Genomic DNA, 20,145 nt, shown 5'->3' on the forward strand with positions numbered 1-20,145 from the left:
CTTTTGCTTTCTTTTCCATGCACTAATATTTTGTTGGACTGCCTTTAACTTTAACTGATTATGGTAGGCATTCTGAAATCCCATCTATCATTTCTTTGTCAGAAGTCTTTCTGTAGAAAACACATGGAAATCTTAACTAATGTCATGTGATAAAGAAAAAACTACCTTTTTAAATTATTATGTACCATCTCTTCCTAAATGCAAAACAGGCACTGCACACAGTGCCCCATGATGTGACAGGAGATTATGTGCATCGCAGTGTCACCAGTCATAGCAGCAATGAGGCCCTATGAGAGGCTCCCCCAAGCCACTGTGATCCCAAGTCACATCAGTTCAGGCAGTTTGAGAGGAGAGAAAGGAGGTCTCAGGTATGTCATTTACCAAACCGCACACACTCGACATGTGACCAGAACACTGCTCAGAGCAGGGCACTACTGCAGCTGGAGCTGTATACCCATCAACATTCTGAATGTTACTTAATCAACAGGAAAGGAAGATTAAACAAAAAGCCTCTTAGGGTTCACTCAAAGGTGAGTATGTTGTTCAGTCCACATATGGAGTCAGTCCTATCCATATGCAGGCTACTGGAGGTGCAGCGGTTATCATTGTGCTCCATGCAAGATTAGTCTCAGCTGTTTGTCTTGTGCTTTACAAAGAATTATACAGCGACTGAGTTAACAAAGGTGTTTATCATGCAGTATTATAAGCTAACTGTACTCAGGCATATTTACCAAACCGACATTAGTGGTGCAATCTTTTAAGCTTCTAGCTAGACAATCTGTTCTGTTGAACTATTTCTTTAAAAGAAATAGATTTGTACTCAACAACAGCTGTTATATGAATGGATATTAATATGCTCTATAATTTAAATGCTCGAGAGCTTCATTTTCTTAACATGAGGAATTGGCAACAGAAACAAGCAGCAGCCAAAACGTACATATAGTTTGATTGTTTCTGGTGCAAATCATGAGGAATATCTCCAACAGGATTATCTCTAATCGTTAGAATAAGACTCCATGAGCATTCAGATGCAGCCCTATAAAGATGATTTGGTGTTTGCCTGGAAACGTCTGATTTGGAAAGGTGAAAGGTCATGAGAGGGCACCTCTCCCAGGATGAGTTCACAAAGAAGCTTGCCAATGAGTGGTCCAAACTTGAAACCATGACCTAGAGAAAAGAAGTCATCATTTAAAAAAAAAGAGTGTACACATCAAATTATGTCACAAAGAGACAAGAGTAAATCATGCGTGTGTGTTGTCTCAGCGGGGGTCATAAAGATTAAGAAAAGTTGCTCTAGACCTATTTTTTTTCTACCTTCTGTTGGACAGTAAATCCTCCATAGGTTATGATCTTGTAACTCTAATTTTCAGCATTAGACATGTAACTGTGGGGTTGGTTATTTCTTGGCAGCACTTACACTGAGCTCTGTGTTCTTTTTCTTTGATACAAAAAGGTACAAGGGATACGGATTTATTTGGCTGTTGTTTTATGCTGTCAACACATCTGATGGAAATAGTGTCAGACACACTATTTTTGCTGTGGTGATTTCATTCTAAAATCAACTACTACAAACAAAAAAAGTATTTAAGACAGTGGTCAGGGGGATTTTTTAGGGCAGATGATCTGATGTCTTCGGTGTCACGAGGCAAGAGTAACAAAGTTTAGAAGCAGTGACGGTGGAGATAATCATCTTTAGTGAGGAGTATTCTTTAATACTGTGCACAGGGTCATACAGCTTACATGCTCAAGATGGAAGACAAAAAACAAAGAAACCATTTGCTTTTTATTCCCAGATGTACATGCAGAGCAAAACATCTGTCTTCTGGTTTCTTTAAAGCTAATAAGACTTTCTGGTACCTGGTTGACATATATCAACACATCCATATCTAAAGTAAATACCATATTTTTGCAGCATCAATGTGGTACAAGGCATTAATCAGGTCTATTATTCCGATCTAATGGAAAATTACAAAAAAATAATGTGTCAAGGGGTTAATATTGGTGGTGACAGTAAGTTAGTGATTAGTCTTAAGCAACAGTTGACAAAATGGAAATCAGGTATTGTTTGTCACGACCTGATTCCTGCTCCAACTGCCTCGATCCTAATCATGTCCATCTATGCTTTGCTATCACTCTCATGCTACTCACCTGCCTCTCTCTGTATTTAAGCCTCCTCTCGTCATCCCTCCAGTGCCAGATTGTCTGTTTTTGCTCAGCGAGCCAGCGTTTACCACAGCCTTTGTACCACAGAGTGTTTTGACCTTGTTTCCTGCCTCACGGATTTCTGCCACAGCCATAGCCTCCTTTGGATTTGTGTCTGACCTCTGCCTTCACGATGACAACCCTCGCTTGTCCTTGGACCTTACCTCTGAAGAAATACTGACCATTGTTTACACAGTGCCTGGTTGCCAGTCCTGGAGTTCATGTCGCATTATAGATTCAGTCACTCAGCCTGTCGCTTAGCTGTGACGTCATCACTAACTTCTCTGCTTACCTTCAGAGAAAGCAACCAAACCACTAGCCTTTCCAAGCTCGTCTACTCTTCTGATACCTCCACCTCTGGAGATCATTACTTTGGGAGTCACACCCGCAGCTGTGGTTTTACCGTGGAGTCAGAGGACAAGACCCAGGAAACCAGTTTGCAAATTACCGCTTGTTGGAAATAAAATTGTTAAGACTTTTCAGTATGCGTGTGGTGTAATTCCAGTCCAAGGTCAATGGTCATTACATTATAAGGATACAACGTCACCTAATAGAGAACTGAAGAAAACAATTTTTTGAAAATACTTATAAACAGTAGTTGTTCTGATACATGGCAAAACACAGTTGAACTGTGACAATAAATACTAACATATGAACAGATTTAGATATTTTTCTCATTTTACTCAAGTTGTTTTGTGTTGTATTATGATGTACCTGAGAAGCCTGCCCCGATGACAATATTGCTGTAGGTAGGATGATAGTCCAGAACAAAATGACGGTCAGGCGTTAGCTGCAGGAACAACAAAAATTAAAGGTAAACAAAGTCCAAAAATTAAGATAGCATGTGTTATGTATTCTGTGAAAAAACATTTTGCTGTCTTCAAGTAATCAAGGTCTAAACATCACGACTGAGAATTTATATATTGATGAAGATTCTCAGTCATCCAGGTCATGATAATCATAGGAGCTTGAATAAAGGCAAGTGGACTTCTTGGATCTTGAAGAAGTTTCACCTCTCATCTGAAAGGCTTCTTCAGTTCTAAACCAGATGGTGGGGAGTATCGGCTTATAAGCAGTAAGGGCTGTTACAGCCACATGTGTCACTGAGGTTTGATTATTGAAATTGACGATTGAAATACACTTTACATATAATTTCGACATATTACAAGTGTAAACTGTAGCATTCACATTCACTAACTGGCACGCATAACTGCAGATTGTGTTATTAAAGCATTCTAGAACATCGAACTAAAGGGGATTCTAGAACTTTGCTGATGATTCTTAGAATGTTCCAAGAACGTGGGCTTTGTTCCAATACCACATTCTAGAATGTTGAGCCAAAAAATGCTTGTACACTTTTCCTTTGATATTTGAAATGTTACTATAGTGGTGATGTAATCTTTTTAAAGCATTCTTTAAAAAACGAAAGGGGATTCTAGAACTTTGCTGATGATTCTTAGAATATTCCAAGAACTTGGGCTTTGTTCCATGGCAGCATTCTAGAAGGTTGAGCCAAAAATGCTTGTACACTTTTCCTTTAATCTATGAAATATTACTATAGTGGTGATGTAATCTTTTTAAAGCATTCTAGAACATTGAACTACAGAGGATTCTAGAACTTTGCTGATCATTCTTAGAATATTACAAGAACTTGGGCTTTGTTCCAATACAATATTCAAGAATGTTGAGCCAAAAATGCTTACATTCTTTTTCCTTTGATCTTCGAAATATTGCTATAGTGGTGATGTCATCTTTTTAAAGCATTATTTAAAAACAAAAGGGATTCTAGAACTTTGCTGATGATTCTTAGAATATTCCAAGAACTTGGGCTTTGTTCCATGGCAGCATTCTTTTTTAATATTTTTTTGGGGCTTTTTATGTCTTTAATTATAGAGAGAGACATGCAGCAAAGGGCCGCTCGGTGTGGGACTTGAACCGGGGCCAGCTGCAGCGAGGACTGTAGCCTCTGTACATGGGGCCGCTGCTTAACCCACTACGCCACCGACCACCCCCCATGGCAGCATTCTAGAAGGATGAGCCAAAAATGCTTGTACACTTTTCCTTTGATATTTGAAATGTTACTATAGTATCTTTTTAAACAGCGCTTTCCAAACTATGATAAAAGCTGTTTTAAAACATGTACATTACTTACACATATATATATACACACACACATATATATATATATATATATATATATATATATATATATATATATATATATACATATATATACACACAAATATATATATATACACACATATATATAAATACATATACATATACGTATATATATACATACATATATATATATATATATACACATATACATACATAAAAAAAAAATAAAAAAATCCTGTAACTTGACTTGTTGCGTTCAGTTTAATTCAGTTTCATTTATACAGTTATATATATATCCTTACATTTCTCTTAATGACCAAGCTCCATTATACCTTAAGATCCTGTCGTGCAATATTTTCTAAACATAGCACTTCACTCTCAGACTGCAGATCTACTTGTGGTTCCTAGAATTTCTAAAAGTAGGATGGGAGGTAGAGCCTTCAGTTATCAGGCCCCTCTTTTGTGGAACCAGTTGCCAGTATACATCTAGGAAGCAGAAACCATCTCTACCTTTAAGATTAGGCTTAAAACTTTCCTTTTTTACAAAACTTATAGATAGGGATGGCTCAGGTGACCCCGAAACTCCTATAGTTATGCTGCTATAGGCCTAGACTGCTGAGGGACCTCTCACGATACACCTTTTCTTCACTCTGTTCTATTTTTTCTCTATGTGGAGTCCCCCAGGGGTCAATTCTTAAACCTCTTCTGTTTAACTTGTATATGCTCCCTTTGGGTCAGTTATTGCAGAACTTTAACATCAATTATCACAGTTATGCAGAGGATACACAACTTTATGTGTCTCTGTCACCGGACGACTGCAGCCCAGCAGACGTACTGTGTCAGTGTCTGGAGGAAGTAAACACCTGGATGAGAGAGAATTTTCTACAATTAAATGAAGACAAAACTGAGATCATTCTGTTTGGTAGCAAAGAGAAGAGGGTCAGCGTTGGTAAATATCTTGAGACTCGAGCCCTTACAATCACTGACCAAGTTGGTAACCTCGGAGTGTTGATAGACTCAGATCTGACTTTCAGCAGCCACATCAAAGCTGTCACCGAGGCAGCTTTTTACCACCTCAGAAACATCAACAGAATTAAAGGTTTCCTCTCCCAAAAAGACCAGGAGAAACTCATCCATGCATTCATCTCCAGTAGACTCCATCACTGTAATGCTCTTTTACCTGGACTTCCCAAAAAGAGCATTAAACATCTGCAGCTCATCCAGAATGCTGCTGCTGGAGTTTTAACCCGGACTAAGAGATCTGAACACATCACAGCAGCTTTAAAATCTTTACTCTGGCTTCCAGTCAGTCACAGAATAGATTTTAAAAGCCTGCTGATGGTTTACAATCTGTGATATGTTCAGAGAATATAAACCTAGCAGAGCTCTTAGATCCAAGGACTCAGGTCAGCTGGTCCAGTCCAGAGTCCAGACTAAACATGGAGAAGCAGCATTTAGCTGTTATGCTGCAAACAAGTGGAACAAACTGCCAGTGGAGATTAAACTTTCACCAAATGTAGACATTTTTAAATCCAGGTTAAAAACATTTCTTTTCTCAAGTGTCTATGCATGAAATCTGCACGATATCTTTTAATTTATCTGGACTGTTGCTCGTTTTTAAATTCATTTTAATTATTTAATTTGTTTCTCTTCATATTCTTTTATGTATTTTTAATGCTTCTTACACTTCCTGCTGCAATGCTTTTATTTTATGTGAAGCACTTTGAATTGTTTTGTACATGAGATGTGCTATACAAATAAATTTGACTTTGACTATGACTATGTACACATAACATTCCTATCGTCATTGACTTGTGTTTCTCTTTCTCAGTCAGTGTCTCTAGCCTAGTGTCATGGTGTTTGTTGTCCCCTCTTTTCTGTCTTCTCAAACCCCAGCTGGTCGAGGCGGATGGCCACCCTTTCTGAGTCTGGTTCTGCCAGAGGTTTCTTCCTGTTAAAAGGGATTTTTTTTCTTTCCACATTCACCTCTTGCATGCAAGGGACAAGGGACTGGATCGAGGAGAAGTGCACTGTTATGTAAGAAGCTCCAGAAAATACAGGTTCATGCCTCCACAACCACCTGGAGTACTGACTACTTGACAAACAGACCACAGTTTGTGAGACTGAAGGCTTCTGAAAGTCAGCAGCGCAGGAGCACCACAGAGGACTGTACTCTCATCGTTTGTCTTCAATCTGTACAACTCAGACTTTAATTACAACTTTCCTGTCATCTACAAAAATACATCAATACATATAATATAAAAATGATGACTGCAGTTGCTGGGTGTATCAGTGATGGACAAGAGTAGAACGACTTTGTGGCATGGTGTGAAAATAATCATCTCATACTATACACGAACAAAAACAAAAGAGATGATTCTAGATTTTAGGAGGACCAGCAGTAAATCAAATACTGTCTCCTTCCTAGATGAAAGGGTGGAGGTGGTTTAGGAATACGGACACCTGGTAGTTTACCTGGAGAGCAGAAGGGGCTGGAAGGCTGTCTACAAGAAAGAACATAACAGACTGAAGCTAGGGTTGCCCAATGGATTGAGGTTTCATCAGCATTATGAGGGTATGTGGTGAAGAGAGAGCTACGAAGGTGAAGCTTTTGAATTACCATCCACAATTCTTATACTCAATGATGGATATGTGATTTGATTGAAAGAATGAGCTTATTAATGCAGATAAGATTTTGATATAGTTTATAAACATGCTGCGCAACAGTAGTGCTCCCTTGCATGACAAATCAATTTTCTAAAATACACATACCGTGTACATGCAAGTCTCCACCACGGCAGGTTCAGGGAGCAGGCCTGGGAAAGTTCGGGTGACGCAACGCTGGAGAATATCAATATCAGACCTGTCTGTCTGTTGGTCTCTCTTATCTGGATCGGTCTTGCTGCCCGTGTGGAGGCATATCTGCACACAGATGACATTGTCAGTATTTTCCATTCATAAAAAAGTAAGTTTGCCAATTCATCCTATCTAACAGCATTAGTTACATAACTTTGTTTCCATAATAATGCCATTCCACTCTTATTGTATTTCATGATTTCAGTTAACTTCTATTCAAGTTTCCATTCTATGGCATAAATTATTGTTATAGATATGTGTTGTTATACATAGCTAATAAAATAAAATAAAAATAGCTGATGATATTTGACAATGACTGCTGGGATAGGCTCCAGCCCACCCGCGACCCAATCGACGGATTCAGCGGTATAGATAATGGATGGATGGATGGATATTTGACAATACCAGCCAGTGTTGGCAGATAATAAAGACTCTTTCAGTAGACACCATGGACAGAAACTCAAAGCCAACAGTTTTAAAAGGGCCAGAATTAGCAGCACTAATCATTAAAAAAAAAAATAAGAAAAAGCTCTGTAGAAAATCTCAAGAATGTAAAGAAAAGGGACTTCCAGTGGCTGCCCAGGCTTGATGCGCTTGTAGTTCTGAGGTCCATCTCAAAGGTCTGATAATATACGAAATATCCTACAATTCAGAAACTATTCTAGTTTAACTTGGGTCTAAGTATCACTACAAAATGTAAAGCAGGAGAGGAGCGAGGAATGAATTGTCTACGGACGAGACAGCTGGTAAAAAGAAAGTTTTGGGCCAAGAACCGGAGGACACTTCAAACGCAGCCATCTTGTTAGCATTGCGTGAGCAAGAAGAAATGCTAACCGGAAAATTTAAGTTGACTCAGAGAGGCAGTCGATAGAATGCTTGCCGGTGAAATCCAAGCCCTGAAAGCTATGATTGAATCCTCCAACTCGGCTGTTAACAAACTCAGCGGGGCACAGCAAGCCAAGGTTGGTAGAAAGCTGCAGGGGAGGCTAAACGCTATATCGGCTAACATCAGAGCAGTGAAACACGGCCCGTTTCTCAACATGCGTACTTGTGTTCTTCTGAAACGTCATCACGAAAGGACCAAGTACTGTTCCAATTCAAAGTACACATCCAGACAAGTACGCTCCACATTCCTGGATGTGAACTTGCTCCGCCCATTTTATCGAGTATGCTTGTGTGGCGACTTGTGTAGACTTCAGACAGCTTGCTATCCCAGAAAGCAGTGCGGGTCAAGCGAAGATGGCAGAGGAGTTGACAAAAGTTGACAAGTAAGCCATTAGCCAGCTCCTCCTCCGCATGCCACAACAGCCATATCATCAGACCAGTGATGACATGTTTAGCCGCATGTCGTCCTACAATCGCTGGTTGTCTAGATGGTGTCCAGCAAACAACGTGGGCTACAGAGATAATTGGCAATCTTTCTGGAGAAAACCTGGTCTGATGAGGAGAAACGGCATCCATCCCACTTTGGAAGGAGCAGCTCTCATTTCTAGAAATATGGATGAATTCATTTGCCACCCTAAAACATGACAACCCAGGGCTCAGACCAGGATGCAGAGTTGTAGTCTTACACACTTCTCTGCAGCTTCCCACCTGCTGCTACCCACCCAACCGATTAACACAAAAGGAGCAAATCCTCTTGTGCAAAAAAAAATTATTAAAACAAAAACTTTAACTGAACAAAAACATCAAACTATTAAATGTGGTTTGCTGAATATCAGATCTCTCCTTTCGAAGTCTCTGTTAGTGAATGAGTTGATTTGTGATCATCATATTGATATATTTTGTCTTACAGAAACCTGGCTGCAGCAGGAGGATCATGTTAGCATTAATGAAGCAACTCCCTCTGACTGTTTAAATGTTCACGTTCCTCGAACCACAGGCAGAGGAGGAGTGGCAGCTATTTTCAGATCAGGGTTACTCATCAGTCCCAGACCCAAGATTAGTTTGAGCTCTTTTGAATCTCTGATTCTCAGTTTTTCCCACGCAAAGTGGAAATCCCAGAAACCTCTTGTGTTTGTTGTTGTGTTTCGTCCACCTGGCCCTTATTCTGAGTTTCTGTCTGAATTCTCAGAGTTTTTATCCCAGTTAGTGCTGAGTACAGATAAAGTCATTGTAGTGGGTGACTTTAATATTCATGTAGATGTTGAAAATGACAGCCTGAATATGAACTTTAATTCTATATTGGACTCTATTGGATTTTCTCAGAGTGTTCACAGACCGACTCACTGCCTTAATCACACCCTTGATCTTGTGCTGACTTATGGCATTGAGAGTGAACAGTTAACAGTGTTCCCTCATAACCCTGTCTTATCTGACCATTTTCTGATAACCTTTGAGTTTACATTACCTGACTATACAGTTTCTGAGAAGAAATTTACGTATAGAAGGTGTCTATCAGAGGATGCTGTAACCAGATTTAAAGAATTAATTCCATCATCCTTTTCTTCACTGCCATGTGCAGATATGACAGAGGACGACTACCTAAATTTGACTCTCTTGTTGACAGCACTATAGTTTCAATGCGTACAGCACTGGACAATGTTGCCCCCCTGAAGGAAGGTAATCAGTCAGAAGAGGTTGGCTCCTTGGTATAATTCACAGCTGCGTGCTTTAAAGCAGACTGCAAGAAAGCTGGAGAGACAGTGGCGTTCCTCTAATTTAGAAGAGTCTCAGTTAGTCTGGAAAGATAGTTTAATAACGTATAATAAAGCCCTTTGTAAAGCTAGAACTGCTTATTATTAATAATTGATAGAAGAGAATAAGAATAATCCCAGGTTTCTTTTCAGCACTGTAGCCAGTCTGACTAAGAGTCCGAGCTCTGCTGAGCCAGTTATTCCTTTAACTCTCAGCAGTGATGATTTCAGGAGCTTCTTTATTAATAAAATTGTTTCTATCAGAGAGAAGATTGATGGAGTCCTTCCCACTATTATCAGTGATGTATCATCAAGTACAGCAGCTTTAGAAGTATCTTTAGAACCTGATTTGTATTTAGACGGCTTCTGTCCAGTTGATCTCTCTGAACTAACAACAGCAATAGTCTCTTCTAAACCATCAACTTGTGTTTTAGACCCAATCCCAACCAGACTGTTCAAGGAGGTTTTCCCATTAATTGACACTTCCATATTGGATTTGATCAATCTGTCTTTGTTGACAGGATATGTACCTCAGACTTTTAAGGTTGCTGTAATTAAACCTTTACTTTAAAAACCTACTCTTGATTCAGAAGTGTTGGCTCATTATAGACCTATATCCAATCTCCCTTTTAAGTCTAAAGTTCTTGAAAAAATAGTTGCAGCTCAGCTTTGTGATCATTTACACAGAAATAATCTGTTTGAAGAGTTTCAGTCAGGATTCAGAGTGCATCATAGCACAGAAACTGCACTGCTGAAAGTTACCAATGATCTCCTCTTAGCCTCTGATAGCAGACTTGTGTCTGTGCTTGTCCTGTTGGATCTCAGTGCTGCATTTGATACGGTCGATCTCAGTATCTTGAACATGTTATTGGGATTAAAGGAACTGCATTAGGCTGGTTTAAGTCATATTTATCTGATAGATTTCAGTTTGTTCTTGTAAATGAAGAATCTTCCTCACACACCAGAGTAAGTCATGGAGTTCCTCAGGGTTCTGTGCTTGGACCGATTCTTTTTACTTTATACATGCTTCCATTAGGTAACATTATTAGACAGCATGGCATAAATTTCCATTGCTATGCTGATAATACTCAGCTGTACTTATCTATAAAACCAGGTGAACCCAATAGGTTGGTCAGACTACAAGCATGTCTTAAAGACATAAAGACCTGGATGACTCAGAACTGTCTGCTGCTAAATTCAGACAAAACTGAAGTCGTTATCTTTGGACCTGAGCGTTTCAGGGAGAAATTGTCTAGTTATATAGTTACTCTAGATGGTATTTCCTTGGCTTCTAGTTCTACAGTGAGGAACCTTGGAGTTATTTTTGACCAGAACTTATCATTTGACTCGCATATAAAACAGGTTTCTAGGACTGCCTTCTTTCACCTTCGTAATATTGTTAAAATCAGGAACATCTTGTCTCAGAGTGATGCAGAAAAACTAATTCATGCATTTGTTACTTTAAGATTAACTACTGTAATTCTTTATTATTGGGCTGTCCCACATATTCTCTGAAAAGCCTTCAGTTGATCCAAAATGCTGCAGCCAGAGTTTTGATGAGAACTAACAGGAGAGATCATATTTCTCCAGTTTTAGCTTCTCTTCATTGGCTCCCTGTTAAATTCAGAATAGAATTTAAGATTCTTCTCCTCACATATAAAGCTCTTAATGACCGAGCTCCATCATATCTTAAAGATCTCATTGTAAGATATTTTCCTAACAGAGCACTTCGTTCCCAAACTGCAGGTTTACTTGAGGTTCCCAGAGTTTCTAAAAGTAGAATGGGAGGCAGAGCCTTCAGTTATCAGGCCCCTCTATTGTGGAATAAGCTCCCAGTAAATGTCCGGGAAGCAGACACCCTTTCCACTTTTAAGTCTAGGCTTAAAACTTTCCTTTTTGATAAAGCTTATAGTTAGGGATGGCTCAGGTGATCCTGAAACATCCCATAGTTAAGCTGCTATAGGCCTAGACTGCTGGGGGGCCTCATCTGTCACACCTTTCCTCACTTTACTCTCTTTATGTATATGTGACATTATTGTTGTCATTAACTCGTGTTTCCCTGTTCCAACAGATATCCTTTGAATGGTGTTACAGTCCCCCCCCCCCTTTCTGTCTTCTCAAACCCCAGCTGGTCGAGGCGGATGGCCACCCTTCCTGGTTCTGGTTCTGCCAGAGGTTTCTTCCTGTTAAAAGGGAGTCGTTTCTCTCCACAGTCGCCTCAGGCACGCTCAGGACAGGAGATTGGACCGAAAAAGAAAAAGTTTTCAGTGCAATCTGTTGGTTTCCTTAGCTAGGAAATTGTTTTTGAATTGGCTCTATATGAACGAATTGGATTATTTTATGAATAAATATGATTACAATGAATTGAATTCCAATTGGCTTGAATTGGACTTACTATCTAAGTGCCTTGAGATGACATTTGTTGTATTTGGCGCTATATAAATAAAAGTGAATTGAATTGAATCAGAATGAATGTGGCAGGACTCTGAATTTTACCTAAAGTCCAATGTGTAGAGCATGAAAAGAAGAGGAGCGAAGGCATACCCCTTTGGAGCCCTAGAGCTGCATTGCAGTGTCCCAGAAACCCCCATCCTAACATACTGTGGTCTGGATTTCAAATAGTCCAGGATATCAGGGGGGGTTCCACCCCCATACCTGGAAGCTTATGTCTCAGTATGGGAGGCTGTATACATGCGTTGGAGAAGTCAAAGAACGTGACCCTAACATTTAGGGTGAATATGAACCAGGCACATCCAGATAGGCATATGTAAGCATGCACAGTATGATGTCTTCCACTTCAACGTGTTCCTGGTAACTGGAAGGGGCCGAGATCCTTAGCAAACTGCAGTCTCATGCTACGGACAAGGAGCCTCTCCACAGTCTTCATTATGTGGGATATCAAAGCCACTGGTCTGTAGTCATTCAGCTCCACTGGTCAGCCAAAGTCTTCTACAGCACCGGGACTTTTTCCATCCAGAGGCTCATATCGAAGAGCCTCCAAAGAGATGCTGCTAGTTGTCCTGCACAGTCCTTCAGAAGCCTTGGACACACTCCATCTGGGCTCACAGCCTTCCCTGGCCAAAGTCCTCTGTGCTCAGCTTCACCTCTTCTGTTGTTAGAGACAAGGAGAGTTCATCAGGTTGCAGCGGAGGGATGGCAGCAGAGTTGATGCTGGTGACGGTCACAGAGGTGGTGGTGCAGCTGAGCAGGGGAGGCAGAGGAGAGGTGGCAGCCACTGAGGTGGAGGTGTAGCGAGGTAGCAGGAGTAGTGTGGAGGAAGTCGATGCTGAGATGGAGGGGGGTTCGCAGAGGTAGCAGCTGCAGAAATTAAGGTGCAGCTAGGTGGAGGGGGTAGTGTGAAGGGGAGCAGCCGCAGAGATGAAGGTGGAAGAAGCAGCAGCAAAGGTGGAGAGAAGAAGCCACACTGTCAAATCTGTTGTAATATTGGTTGAAGGTATTGGCTCTGTCCACCATCCACAGACTTAGGCTACGTTCAGACTGCAGGCCTTGATGCTCAATTCCGATTTTTTTGTGAAATCGGATTTTTTTGTGAGGTCGTTCACATTGCAATTAAATGCGACCTGTATGTGGCCTGCTGTGTGAACGGCTTACCGCCCGATACTATCCTGAATGCGCAGAAGACCGTACAATGACGTCATACGTCATGAGCGTGCCCAGTGTTTGCGGAAGTAAACATGGATGGTAAGAGTAGAAATGCTTATTGATAATGAGGAGTCATGTGAGCCGGTCGGCCATGTTGGCAGGAGACGCTATTGGTTGCCAGGGGCAACGCCATCAGAACTTAACGTAGGCGCGCCAATATATTCCAGATATCTTTAAATTTCCCGCATTTATCATTTCGGCAGGACAGAGACGAATACAATAAAAAAAAGAAAGAAAGCAAAGCAATGCAGAAAGATAAGGCGAAAGAAAAGGGACCTTACAGGGACAAGCTTATTACAAGCGCCAAGCAGCGGTATTTGGAGAAGCTCTCGAGCATCCAAAATATTGATCCTTACGAGCTCCCTGCAGCAGAATGGCACAGAGATCTGGACCAGTTACCTCCGTGCACATATATGGACATAGTAAATTATCTTGTCTTTGGTGTAAGTTACTACACTATGCAGGAGTTTAAATGTGACAAATCTTTAGAATCTTACGAGACTCTGCTCTGGCTGGGTGCAGGACTTGGCCATCTACAAGCGATTTCAAAGTTGTTGTCCAGCCGGAGCCAGCACATTAATCAGGGCATAATTTTAAAGAGGATATTAAAAAGAAAAAGAGCTAGGCTTTTGGCCATGGCCTTTTGAGGGGCAGTGGCATCGTCTATCCAAAGACACGTTTGGGTGCGTCGTCGTAGCCAGGAGTGGTGGGACTGTGATGTGAGCGGCTTTTCAGACGCGTAGGTCGGATAAATGCGCCCTGTCCATTCAGACTGCAGTCGCAGAGCAAAAGATCAGATACGTATCGGAATTAGGACCACATATCCAAGTGGCCTGGATCGGATTTGAAAAAATCTGATCTGTGCTGTTCAGACTGTCATGAAAAGATCAGATACAGGTCGCATAGGGCCAAAAAAAAAATCGGATTTGGGTCACTTCAGTGTGCTGTCTGAACGTAGCCTTAGAGTTCTTCAGCTTATAGCCAGGGATGGTCCTCATCCTCTTCCACATCTCCTTGGTGTTATTGTTCCCCAGCTTTCTTTCCACCTTTTTCTTGTACTCTACCTTAGCTCTCCCCATGAGCTGTCACCTTACCGTGGTGGAGGAGTTTGCGTGTCCAAATGAGTCCGTGAGCTATGTTGCCCGAGGCTTTAAGCCCCTGTCAGGGTCACCCAAGGCAAACAGATCCGAATGAATGGAGCGGGAGATTGACAGGCGGATTGGTGCAGCGTCTGCAGTAATGCGGGCTCTGCATCGGCCTGTCGTGGTAAAGAAGGAGCTGAGCCAGAAAGCGAAGCTCTCAATTTACCGGTCAATCTACGTTCCTATCCTCACCTATGGTCACGAGCTTTGGGTAGTGACTAAAAGAACGAGATCGCGAATACAAGTGGCCCTGTGGAGGAAGCCAAAATGGGCTTCCTCCACAGGGTGTCTGGGCTCTCCCTTAGGGTGAGAAGCTCGGTCATCCAGGAGGGGCTCAGGGTAGAGCCACAAAACACCTCATGGTGTTCTGAAGCATCTGGTACTAGGACATTGGGAATAGATCCTTTGGGCCTCATGGTTTGTGGAGTGAGTAATTTGTAGATTGAGTTTGCTTCCCACAGATCAAATCCCATCAAATCCCATCTGCAGAGTATCTGGGGAGTTTGGAGGCCAAGTTAACAGCTCTTTGCCGTGTTCTTTGAATCCTTCTGAGCCAACAAAATCACAACAATTCTTATTTTCCCCTGGTCTATTCTAATGAAAGCAGTCATGGATATCACATTACAATTCTACCAGTAGATTGCCCTAAATATAACACTATAACGTTTCATGTGCTTTTTTAGTAAAAAGCAAAGACGGGTCTCTTTGATTTATAGAAAAATTCTATATCTACGTTGGAGTGCACAACATAAACAATGTGGCTACTTGAGAGTATGAAAACAAGTGTTCTTATTACATAAGAAGTTCTCCAGTGTGTTCCTGTGCCCTATAAAAAGCTGTGTTTGGATAGTTGAACAAAGAAAGCAACTATTTGTTTCAATTTTTACTTTGTATGGTTGCCATCATTGTTAGACGCATGTACAGAAAAATGGTTCTCTTTTCTTATTATCACACTGGAGCGTCTTATCCTCTCTAATACCTTCATCATTCCTGGGTACTCATTGGATGGGAGGCCATAGACGTGTTCTTTGGACTCTTCACTTTCAGTCAATAGGAAGCCAGGAAAGTGGCGTTTCAAGTTATATGACCCAGGAACCTTCTCCTTCCAATAGCACACATTGATCTTGATCACCTACAGTGTCATTACCAGAAAAATCATTAGTACCAGCCCCAGATATGCGACTCTCACTAAAGACCAAATACTAGACCAAATAAATAAAGCAATTCAGAAGCATAAAACTTAGTTCACATTATGTTAGCTGAATTTACTGATTTTTTTTTTTTTAGAATGTAACCTAACAAAAATAACTAAAAACTAATTCTTTGTAAAATAACTTTCAAATAAATGTCATGCAAATTTTGATAATTGTTGTGTGTTGGCTACATTGAATAAGATGGATATAGTTTTATTTATGTCTATCCACATTGTTCATTTTGTACATTTTCTTATTGTTCATTTGATAAATAGGATAACTTTTTCTGCAAGAAGCCCTAAACTTGAGTAAGTACACTCTGACATAAAAACACCCATAGTGGATAAACTTTAAGAATTGCACATATTACACCATCTACTCCATCCTCTGAGTGTAATGACATACATCCATCCCCAGGTACCATAAAAATTCAGACAGAAGTGCTCAGGTAAGCCAGTGCGCTCACAGTCTGTGCTTTTCCACCAGTGCACTCAAGCATGGAAATCCCCAAGCCCCCCAGCCTTCTGCTTGTCTGAATAATGAATTTCCAATATCAGCCCCAAATTCTGGACTCTTAAATCTTTCTGCTTTTTTTCCTACCAATTTCTCCTTTCAGGCTGACGACAGATTGATAATGACTGATTGCTTTACAGTCTCCGGCCCCTAAGCTATTTCATTGTGGAGGAGAAATGGGTCTACTTTTCTTTTTGTCGCAACATTTAAAGGCAAGGTACCATTAGTGAAAAGAGAGAGATGTAGAATTGGGTATAAAGCTGAGGCTTCCAGGTAGGTGTCTGGTGGCATACAGTAAAGTCTACTATGAAATGTGGGGTTTCAAAATAGATTCACATTCAAATATATAATGTTTACATATCGGACATCATTTACATACATATATTTTTGCATACACAAAAATCTTCCCACAGATAGACTTGTAGATTGCAGACCAAAGTGTGCTTAATGTGACACAATAAAGTGGACATAAATGTATGCAAGATGTGAAATATAGTCATAATCATTTTCTTGCTGCAAGATACTTTGATCGTTTTGATGGATCTAAAATTGAACTTCCCTGTTATAATATCTAATTCTACTAGATATCATACCAATTAGATATTATACTACTAATATCTGTGATTTTAGTGTTATTTTAAGCTATTTTTTAACCTGTAGAGTGTTGTTAGGTTAGGTGGGCATTCAACTGGCTTAAAGCATGATTGCTCTGGTGATCCTGATCTATGACAAGCCTAACCTAACAACTCAACAAAAGCATTGAGGTGGCATTGGTAATGTTAGCATACCAATTTAAATAAATAGTACTGACTTAAACTGGAGTGAAGCTCATTTTTGTCAATCAATCAACAAGCCTTGCCAAACGAATATATATCTTGAATATATATATTATATCTTATCACATTGTTAAATCATTTATATAGACTACATACAAGCCATTGTTTTACATGGACAATTAAGGCTAGATTAGGCTAGAAACCTAATGCTTCATCTTAAATCATGTATTTAACATTGAATTACCAACATCCCAGTTCTGATCATCCTGAAAATGTGATTGCAGTTATATATTATTTTATATATATATACACATGTGACGTGAAATTTTGAATACCTCTAGTGGCAGCTGTAAGCCGGTTTGGACCAGCAGTCTATTGGCCCAGGGTCCAGCTGTGATCACCACACTTTTAGCTCGATAAACATGAGCAGAAGTTGACACTGTGACAAAAGGGCCAGGCTTGATTTCAGTTACCTCCTCTTTGTCTCTTATGACCCCACCCAATTTCTGAAACAGACCCTGGGAGAAGAAAGCAACAGTATATTTACAACTGAAAATAAATAGTACAAATAAAAGATGTCAAAAGTAGGAAATAAAACATGCAGAATTAGCAGAGAAGAAAAAAAGTCGATATTTTTCAAGATGGCAAATGGTAAAGCTTGACACACTCTTGACTCTTTAACAGTTTCATGAGTTCATCACCTGGAGACAAGTCAGTGAATGTCACAGCCAACTGAACAATCTTTCCAGTCCACTAAAACAGACTTAAACATAAAAAAGCAGCATTTTGTACTTTTTCTGATCTTCTTTTGTCTTCTGTTGCTTTTCTGCGTACTGATAGAGACCAGCAACAATTTATTCCTTAAATGCATAACTGGAATAAACTATACTTAGATTCTAATTAAAGGCACTAAATATAATAGAATATCCATGTCTTTGCATGCTTTCATCTAGTTAACCATTTACTACATGATCTGAGATGTTATTGTTATTAAGGCACTGCCTGAGGTTAAGTTCACTGCCTCAAGTTAAGATTACTAGTAAGTTTCAAAACGTCCTTTCTCCCAGTGACTCTTGTATAGACATGAAGGTCAATGTATTTTTAATCAAATCAATGCAAACATAATGGTCAATTTTCTAACCTTGCATACTGCTCAGAAAAATCAACTAAATAATTTTGGTAGAGCCTTTGAAAGAGATGCCTTTCACATGTGAGGAACACTAAAAACTCAAATTCATGGGGCGGTCGGTGGCGTAGTGGGTTAAGCAGGCGCCCCATGTGCAGAGGCTACAGTCCTCGCTGCAGCTGGCCCCGGTTTGAGTCCCGCACCGGACGGCCCTTTGCTGCATGTCTCACCCCTCTCTCTGCCCCCTGCTTCCTGTCTCTCTCCAACTGTCCTATCATTAAAGTTATAAAAAGCCCCCCCCAAAAAAAAAAATCTAATTCATACAAACAGTCTGATTGTCTTTGATATTTGAAAAGATAAGATTCATATTTAATTGCACTAAATGAAATCAAGAGTAAATGGAAAAATTAAATGGAAAAAAGCAAGTTATGACATTGAATTTTGTTTTGTGCACCTCTACTAGAATTAAGAACAAGGTAACTTTACCCAAATAAACAAGAAGTCGATAACTAAGATACTCTGGCAGAGGCCATAGCATCCAATCCTGAAAGTAGCAAAGCTTATATTATTCAAGGTGTGAGTGTTGTACCTGTACAGTCTTGAGTGCACGGTCAGCATACAGGACTCCAGCACTTTCATCCACCAGAGCTCCATGACCCTCAGCCAGGTTGACATTTGGAATATGTTTGCTGAAGTTGTCACGGGTCAGGATCACAGTAGGAACTTTATTCTTTTGCAGCGTATTCTTGAAAAGCTGGTAATTCTCACTCTTTTCTGGTCCCATAACCAGGAGCCCTGTTTTTCTGAGTGGACAGATCAGTAGTTATAAATGTGGCATTTTGGAAAGGTGAAAGCCTTACCATATCCATATGTCACAGCTGTGTGATAATATTTCTACATTGAATGAGTAGTAAATAAGAATATTCAAAAAATTAAAGACAGCTAGGTCAGAATCAGAGTTTGGATACAGATTATCAGTTTAGCCATATTTTTTAAGCCATTTGTGTAAACACGTCACAAATGAAGACTGTATGCGACCTCACTTATGACAATACAATTCAATACAAGAAGATGTGAGACAGGCCTCAACTCTGACAATGTTTAAATCCAGGCTGAAAACAGTTCTATTTAGCTGTGCATATGACACCTGAAAGTATTTTATCTGCACTCTTCGCTTTTAATTTAATTGATTAATGTAATATTAGATATTAATATTTTAATGTTTTATGGAATTATTTTATTTGCCTTCTTGTGATTTTATGTAGCTGTAAAGCACTTTGAATTGCCTTTTGTAAGAATTATGCTCTACAAATAAACTTGCCTTGCCTATTGCCTCTTTTGCCAAAAGTATTGGCTCATCTGCCTTTACACGCATATGAATTTAAGTGACATCCCATTCTTAATCCAGAGGGTTTAATATGATGTCGGCCCACCCTTTGCAGCTATAACAGCTTCAACTCTTCTGGGCAAGCTTTCCACAAGGTTTAGGAGTGTGTTTGTGGGAATTTTTGACCATTCTTCCAGAAGTGCATTTGTGAGGTCAGACACTGACAGAAGGCCTGGCTCGCAGTCTCCGCTCTAATTTATCCCAAAGGTGTTCTATCGGGTTGAGGTCAGGACTCTGTGCAGGCCAGTCAGGTTCTTCCACACCAAACTGGCTCATCCATGTCTTATGGACCTTGCTTTGTGCACTGGTGTGCAGTCATGTTGGAACAGGAAGGGGCCATCCACAAAGTTGGGAGCATGAAATTGTCCAAAATCTCTTGGTATGCTGAATCATTCAGAGTTCCTTTCACTGGAACTAAGGGGCCAAGCCCAGCTCCTGAAGAACAACCCCACACCATAATCCCCCCTCCACCAAACTTTATACTTGGCACAATGCAGTCAGACAAGTACCGTTCCCCTGGCAACCACCAA

At 40.2% G+C, this 20,145-nt stretch overlaps 1 protein-coding gene across 1 annotated transcript in view; it reads right to left on the bottom strand.

The window, feature by feature from the left end:
- Window positions 1–675: 675 nt before the first annotated feature.
- The window catches only part of pipox (pipecolic acid oxidase), a 31,294-nt gene continuing 11,824 nt past the window's right edge, over window positions 676–20,145 (bottom strand). The window contains exons 3-8 of the mRNA XM_075474509.1: window positions 18,818–19,031; window positions 17,438–17,620; window positions 15,600–15,752; window positions 7,096–7,245; window positions 2,917–2,992; window positions 676–1,167 (exon numbers count right to left, since the gene is read on the bottom strand). Of these exons, the coding sequence (XP_075330624.1) occupies window positions 1,037–1,167; window positions 2,917–2,992; window positions 7,096–7,245; window positions 15,600–15,752; window positions 17,438–17,620; window positions 18,818–19,031 (907 nt within the window). The 3' untranslated portion in view covers window positions 676–1,036. The remainder of the gene's footprint in view (window positions 1,168–2,916; window positions 2,993–7,095; window positions 7,246–15,599; window positions 15,753–17,437; window positions 17,621–18,817; window positions 19,032–20,145) is intronic.

Source organism: Odontesthes bonariensis, chromosome 9, assembly GCF_027942865.1.
Source record: "Odontesthes bonariensis isolate fOdoBon6 chromosome 9, fOdoBon6.hap1, whole genome shotgun sequence".
Lineage (NCBI taxonomy): Eukaryota > Metazoa > Chordata > Actinopteri > Atheriniformes > Atherinopsidae > Odontesthes > Odontesthes bonariensis.